This window comes from Hemitrygon akajei, chromosome 7, assembly GCF_048418815.1.
Source record: "Hemitrygon akajei chromosome 7, sHemAka1.3, whole genome shotgun sequence".
Lineage (NCBI taxonomy): Eukaryota > Metazoa > Chordata > Chondrichthyes > Myliobatiformes > Dasyatidae > Hemitrygon > Hemitrygon akajei.
The window spans coordinates 35,504,123-35,512,207 of NC_133130.1; the positions used below are offsets into that span (position 1 = coordinate 35,504,123).

The 8,085-nt window shown below is 36.5% G+C and overlaps 1 protein-coding gene across 5 annotated transcripts in view; it reads left to right on the forward strand.

The window, feature by feature from the left end:
- fbxo11b (F-box protein 11b) overlaps window positions 1-8,079 on the forward strand; it is a 129,412-nt gene extending 121,333 nt beyond the window's left edge. For 2 of the 5 annotated variants that reach the window (XM_073050630.1, XM_073050632.1), the window contains exons 19-23: window positions 1,146-1,256; window positions 2,008-2,115; window positions 4,221-4,329; window positions 4,401-4,523; window positions 6,894-8,079. In XM_073050630.1, the coding sequence (XP_072906731.1) occupies window positions 1,146-1,256; window positions 2,008-2,115; window positions 4,221-4,329; window positions 4,401-4,523; window positions 6,894-7,023 (581 nt within the window). In that variant the 3' untranslated portion in view covers window positions 7,024-8,079. The remainder of the gene's footprint in view (window positions 1-1,145; window positions 1,257-2,007; window positions 2,116-4,220; window positions 4,330-4,400; window positions 4,524-6,893) is intronic. The other 3 variants (XM_073050631.1, XM_073050633.1, XM_073050634.1) reach the window with 3 other exon arrangements.
- Window positions 8,080-8,085: the final 6 nt, after the last annotated feature.

Below are 8,085 nucleotides of genomic sequence, written 5' to 3' on the forward strand. Positions count from 1 at the left end.
TTTCTACAGGGGCACAATTGAGAGCATACCGGACTGGCTGCATCACTGCCTGGTATGGGAACTGTATTTTCCCAAATTGCAGGACTTTGTGGTGCAGACAGTCCAGTGCATCTGTAGATGTGAACTTCCCACTATTCAGGACATTTACAGAGACGGGTGTGTAAAAAGGGCCCAAGTCACCCCAACCACAAACTGTTCCAGCTGCTACCATACAGGAAACTGTACCACAGCATAAAAGCCTCCGGGACAGATTCTTCCACCAGGCCATCAAACTGATTACATAAAGATTTTTACTCCTCATGTATGTGAAGGATGTAAGAAATAGTCAATTCAAGTCATCCACCTGGCTTCACTTAACACTTTCTGACTCCTTCCTCTCCCCCCACCACCTTATTCTGGTTTCTCCCCCTTTCCAGTTCTGATGAAGGTCCTGGCCCAAAATGCTGACTCTTTTTCCCTTTCCATAGATGCTGCTTGATTGAGTACAGGAGTTGGGATATTTATCTTAAGACATTGGTGAAGCCAAATTTGCAGTTCTGGTCACCTACCTGTAGGAAAGATATCAATAATGAAAGGTACAGAGGAAACTTACATGCATGTTGCCAGGACTATAGGGCCTGAGTTATAGGCAAAGGTTGAATTGGTTAGGACTTTATTCTGTGGAGCACAGGTGAATAAAGAGAGATTTGATGGAGGTATACAAATTGAGTTATAGACAGAATAAATGCAACCAGGCTATCTCCACTAGGTTGAGTGAGACCAAAACTAAAGGTCGTATGTTGAGAGTGAAAGGTTAAATATTTAAGGGGAACCTGAGTGGGAGCTTCTTCACTCAGAAGGCAGTGCAAGTGTGGAACGAACTGCCAGCAGAAGTGGTGGATGCAGGTTCAATTGCGATATTTAAGAGAAGTTTGGATAGGTGCATGAATGAGAGGGGTAGGTCTGGAGAGCTATGAATATTAAGTGTGGATCATTGGCATTAGGCAGAATTGGCTTGGCAGGTCTAAATGGGTCAAAGGGCCTGTTTATGTGCTGTTGTACTCTATGGCTCAAAAAGTCAAGGATTGTGTTTGCTAGATAGTTGAGGGTTGTTAAGATGCTATGATTTATATTACACTACTATGCTGTACTACTTCCATTTGTAGGACTACTTGAAGAAAATGATATCTTCAGAAATGCTCAAGCTGGTGTTCTTATTAGCACAAATAGTCATCCTGTGTTGCGAAAGAACAGGATATTCGATGGATTTGCAGCAGGTTTGTAACTTTTAATTTGTAGACTTTGGGGTCAAGTTCTCTTGATTGCTGAGTGACATTGTTTAACGTGAGCAAATGTATTGAATTACAAAGTATCAGTTGGCCTTGGATAGGAAATAGCAATACTATCGCCATATATGTGCTTTCTGGTACAGGTGTCCCCCGCTTTATGAATGTTCGCTTTACGCCACTTCGCTTTTACAAAAGACCTACATTAGTAACCTGTTTTCACATGACAGAGGATTTTTGCTTTTAAGAAAATTTTTCCCATATAAATTAATGGTTCTTTGCTTTACGCCATTTCGGCTAAAGAAAGGTTTCATAGGAACACTCTACCTTTGTAAAGGAGGGGACACCTGGTACAAAGACTAGATTTTAATAAAATTGTGACTTACCGCTGTCTAATGGAATTTATGGAATAGATTCATAATCCCATGCCTTTTGTGATCTTCTTTGTAGAAATTTGCTGGAAAGTTGTTCTGTGTGAAGTGTTTGTGATTTTGAAGGAAGCTTATATGTTACTTTAGTACCTTGAATTTCTATATTACTAGGGAAATTCAAATAGGGCTAATTTTAAATGTAATTGATTTCCTTCCACATGTTACCTTTATCAATTTTTTGAGCTCTGACTTGTGGTTGAATTATCTTGTGCTAATCAACTGAATTAGTAAATAATGAGGTAACCAGAAAGTCCACTGTTCATTGTAAATTACAATTCCAGTTATAGATAATCATTCATCTTGTTTTGCAGGTATTGAAATAACAAATCATGCTACAGCTACTTTAGAAAACAATCAGATTTTTAATAACCGGTTTGGAGGGTTGTTTCTGGCATCTGGTGTAAATGTTTCAATGAAAGGTATAAAACTTTTACACTAAATGATATCTTTTCCTTACTGATAAAAGTGAGATATGTTGGATATAGGAATAAGGAAGTATGTCCTATACGGATGTATGTAATTCTTATGGCAATTGTACATGGCCTTGGTGAGAATATACACAAATTATTATGTACAGTTTCATTCTAATGAAAGGGTGGAATAGAAGGAATGTAGCCAAGATTCACTGGATTAGTTCCAAGGATGGTGGATTTTTTTGTTTGGAAAAAAGTCAAATAGACTAGATTCTTCAATTTAAAAGAATGAGAGATCTCATTAAAACTTAAAACATTCTTGTGGAGATTTTATGTTAATGCAGGATGAACATTTCTCTTGACTGAGGAAACTAGGACTGACCAGGGGACATTGATTTAGAGTTAAGTTGTTCAGGAATGAGATGTCATTCAGAAGTTTGTGAACTTTTTACATTTAATGTTGCTTCAGTTAATGCAACTGCCTCATAGATACAGCAGTCCAGTCTTGATTGTGATCTCTGGCACTATTTGTATTAAGTTTGCACATTCACTTTGTGTCTGTGTCTTTCCTCTCACATTCCTAATGCATACTGCTTGTTAAGTTGATTGGCCATTTTAAATTATTACTTAATCAGCTTAATTATCACTGATGTGTGCTGTGAAATTGGTAGTTTTGCAGCAGCAGTACAGTGCAAAGAAAATAAATAATGCAGAAAGGAATAACTAGGTAATATTTAATGGCCTGTTCAGATAGGGGTTGAGGGGATATTAACAGCTGAGTTAGAGGACTGGGATAAGGTGGAAGGGTAGTTTTGAGAATCATTAAGGATTCGATGGACTGAAAGGCTTTCAGTATAATTGGTTGTTATGTATATTCAAGAGTAAGATCAATTTTTGTCCAAACATTGGGGGAACCCAGGGTTGTGGAAAAATAATGCTGTGATTTTATTCAATGACAGAACATATTTGATGATATAGCCAAATATTTACTATCCAGATCAGAATTATCAACCTGTCTACATTTTATCTTAATAATTATTTGAAAGTCTATTTTTGAAAACATGTTTTTCCTCTATCTTTGTTCCCTTCATTTTTAGTATTTAGAACAAATAGACACATTAGTTAACCCTGTAATAACATGTGAAGTTCCAGTGCCTAAACTGCAAGCAGCAGATCCCATTTGCCTGCTGTCCTGCATTGAAATTTTCATTAAGTTGCACCTAGTTCCTTGGGTGCCAATTCTGATAAGAAATATGAAGAAAGTGTGTATAAATTCTACTTTTTGAATTGTATTCCTCAAACAACACCTGCAATATGTTTAATGACATCAAACATTGGAATGTATTCAAGTGTGCAGTATACACGATTGTCATTGATAATTTAAAATAAACTGGATATTCTCTTAGCCTCCTGGCTTGCCAACATTGGAAAAATAATTCATCTAATTATTCATTGAACAGAGATTGTTTGACATTGCAATCCATAAAATAAATTGCCCCATCTGGGAGTGCTCACAGTGGAAGCAATTCTGGCCTAAATCCCCTAAACTTTGAACCTATTAAGTTGGTGGCTAAATGCATATTTCATGAATGCTTCACATTCTTGCCTCAGCAAGGTTATTTTGGTTGGGTTTTATGCAAGACCTAATATCCTAACTATACCTATCTGTAGATAGTTGTTCTAGTCAACAGCATTTGTCAGCTTTCAGTACTAGTGCTTTATATATGCCTGAACACCAGCATTGATTTTTGGTTTCAGTGTTGAGCTGTGTCATGGTGAGATAGGATAGTGGAGAGAGGTGGATTGTGTTGGCAGAAGCTGAAACTATTTCCGCTGGTCAGTGGAAGGTTTATTAAGCCATGGATGATTTTGAGGTAGGCTGGAATTCTAAATCAGATTACTCATTAAAACTGTTATATTTACAATTGTGCAAGCATAGCGAGTTCAATTTTAGCTTTGAAATAAAATTCTGTGAATTTAATGATAGAATACTTCGAAGAGAGAAGTACACCAAGCTGAGAAAGGGGTTGAAGTAATAAATTGACTTAGCAGATAAAGGAACTAAATTAGAAGTTATTATCTGTAACATGATGGCTCTTTCCTCTCTTAAGACAACAAAATTATGAATAATCAAGATGCCATTGAGAAGGCTGTTAACAGAGGCCAATGTTTGTATAAGATATCCAGTTACACCAGCTACCCCATGCACGATTTTTACAGGTAAATTTCATGGTATCTCAAATTTGTCTTTGGGTTAAATATCCTGTTTTGAATTTAACATTTAATGCCAGTTCTCTCTTTTTTAATTGTATCAGGTGTCACACCTGCAATACAACGGACCGAAATGCAATCTGTGTAAACTGCATTAAAAAGTGCCATCAAGGACATGATGTGGAATTTATTAGACATGATAGGTCAGTATTGTATAGAAAACATTCACTATTTACTTATCATAAATGTTTGGAGCAATGACTTTGTTTGGGATTTCTAAGACAGCCAGGTTATTTGTCTAATGTTCTGTTTACTACATTCAGCTATTGTTCCTTTGTTCTAAATGCAACAAAAATAAAAGCTTGTGTGGTATTGTGCTGTTTTACAGAATTAGTATAGTAATAATCCAATGCCTGAAATTTCTTGCTTTTGTTAGGAATGAAACTTGATACAATAGCCACAAATTTGTTCATAATTCTTTCTCAGTAGCTTGATTCCATCATTCCTGTGGTGTTCTGCAAAAGCTCAGGTAGTATTAAGAAACGGTTGCTTGAATAAGTGAGGAGGGGAGACTTTTGTTTTTGGAAATGTTCTGGTGACACTAAAACCAGTACATTCTGGCCCAATTAGCCACAGTTTTGCAGAAATAGTTTAAAAAGGTATAAAATAAGGCAAACTACTGTGTACCTAAGTAACAAATTGTGTATTTCAATGAAGTATAGAATAAATTAGAACACTACCAAAATTTCTGAGGCCCAGGGTAGTCCTCTACCTCCTCCAGCTATATCAATGTTAAGGAACCACAGCAACTACTGCAGTACTATAAAACCGTATATTAGTTCTTCATAGTTATTGAAAGAGGAATTCATTCAGCCTACACTGTTATTTTAATTTACTGTAAAAGAACACAATCAGTGCAGACTCCTAGTGCTGATAGAGAACTGCCTTCAAGCAGTGCGTTTCACAATTGCATCCTCCAAATCTTCATTTTAATTGTAACATTGAAGATGATTGTCAATACCTTCCAATTGTTTGGAGTTCCTAATCTGTTGAAGTAGTGAAATCCTTTCATTTTCTCCCAGCCATTTTTGGCATCTCCAAGCCTGAATTCTTGACACCACCAAGAGGAAAACAATTCTAACTTGCCTGTTTGTTACTTGCCAACTACCAATGACAAAAATCACAGCTCCTCAACCACAAACATGCAAGTGACAGGCACTAATTAGAAAGTGTTCAGCGAGTCTCCCGTCCCAATTAAGTGACAGTAATCTACTGTCCATTTAAGTGCTCTAGTAAATATCCAATATACAAGTAAATCCTATTGTTTTATAAATAGAAAATATTCATGGAAGTTTTGTTACAGGGCAAACTTCTGCTTGGTTATTCTCCCTCTGTCCCTTCTGAGCCCTCCTCCAAATCTACCGATCTTCCTTTAAGGTCTTTACAGATTCATACTCCAGCTATGCTCCACTTAATAAAGTTGATTCATGAAATACTTTTGTACTCTGAAAATTAGAAATTCCAGAATACAAGTACCATTTTTGTTAACCACTTTTTCAAACTACCTTGCTATTTTCAGTGAATTACCCTCTTCTTCTACTCCTTTTCTCAATTTTTAAGACTTTCTTGACCCTTTCTACCAAAAATACTTGGCAGATGCTAGTTGATGCAAAGCAAAAACCCATTCCAGCAGCCTGTCTCACCACTACCTTGTAACCTCCCTGTTCTTAACTCCAATCCCCTAGCAATGAAAATCAACATACCATTTTCCTTAATCTGCAAATTAACCTTTTGCAATTCTTCCCAAGACCCTTTTCATAACACCTGCTGCAATCTTTCATCTGCTAGACCCTCACCCACTCACGTAACTATCTCTCTGCAGATACGGTACCCTCTGCTCAATTTGGTGTTATTAACAAACTTTATGCTAGACTAAGTCCCTTCTTCCAAATCATTAATAAACAGTTGCAGGCCCAGCACCATTCAGTAAGTTTGTCAAACAGGACCTGCCCTTCCTGAATCCTCACTGAGTCTGCTTAATGGAACCATTTCTATTATGTCTTGTTAATTTTTAGAGTATAGTAGAATCATTCTTCCTTTATGCTTCAAGCATTTTCCTGACCCCAGTTACCCACCTTTTGCCTACATTCTTTCTTTGGCAATTTTAAATTGACCACTGACATTCCCATCTGTAATCATAAATCTAATTTTAAATATTATATACAAATAAAGTTCAGGCCTGTTATTAAAATTTACACTCAGGCAAGTATTAAGTCAATTTCCTGAGTGCTTAATGGGGTAGGCATGAAATATTGTAGAGGCCAGATTTCAATGGTGTGTAGGTGCATTTAAAAATGTAGTTAAGGCTATCATAATGGAAAACAAATTCAGGGCCTTTTCCTTTGAGTTAGGTCTTGAAAAACCAACTTCCTGTCCCTATCCCTCATTTGGACAATGAATATCTATAAAATAGAGCAGCAAAAACAATACAATATTAGCTCTATTGGCAATGTATTTAAATAGAACACTGCAATATAAAGAAATACTTATTTTTGTTTTCCCTCTCCTTACAGATTTTTCTGTGATTGTGGTGCTGGAACACTTTCAAACCCTTGCACATTAGCTGGAGAACCTACGCATGATACAGACACTTTGTATGATTCTGCCCCACCAATAGAATCCAATACATTGCAACACAATTGAGTTTGTTCATCCTGCCATTCTAATCAAAAGTAACTCCAATTGTACAAAAAAAAACTCTGGGGGAAGAAATATCATTTGCTCAGATCTTCAGGAAGAATGTCATTTGTACAGCAGTCATGTACATGTGGATGACACGGGAGCCCAGTCTGGTGTTCGGGCAGTGAAGAAAAGGAGCAATCTGCTAACTCAGGATTAAGAGAAGGCTGGGTATAAATAGCATTACTATGGACTAAACAGCAGTGTACTATCCAAGGGACAAAAGGCTAACACTGGTTTTTGTACCCTAATTGCCATCTTGTGCAACTGCATTACAATATGCAGGAAAATGACTGCTGACCGTATACAGAACTACAGGAATATGCTACAGCACCTATGGCAAAGGGGTACCGATTGGGTTGGTGTATGTATGAAATTGTGATCTAGCACTTCTATGTTTTGATTTTTAAAAAATATTCAACTGAGACAACTGATTTTAATGCTTTTCTCATGTAGCTTTTTTTGTAAGTTCAAGCAAAACATTGTACTTGAATGTGTCCTGTTTTGTTAGCAGAACTAGACTTGCTGTAACTATACTCATGTCCCAGTATCTTAAGTTCTTTCTATGAAAGAGAAGAAACACTAATCAATTGTATCCCTGAGCTATTGATTAATTACAGAACATGGATATGTTCTTTTTAAAGTTATTTCCATGTCAAACTTATACTTTGGAGACTGATGGGGCTCAGCATAAAAAATAAAACATCTGAAATAGTATCAGTATTTTCACCCCAGTTAAAGAAATTAAATGTTTCATTACCATGTAAATACTGTTACAAAATGTAACTTCCAGTGCCATTTTGGCAATGCTTCTCCCTGTAATGAAGCATTTAAGTATATATGTACATATACTCAGTCTCTCCTCAATAGCTATTCATTAATGCGTATTGGTGACAGTGGGTAAAATCAACAGCTTGAAAGTGTATGCATGTACCATAACATCCTAGACTTAATATATTGTGGAGTATTCAATAACCATTATGTAGATGCTAGGCAACAATAAAAGGGTTTAATTTCCTAGGAGCA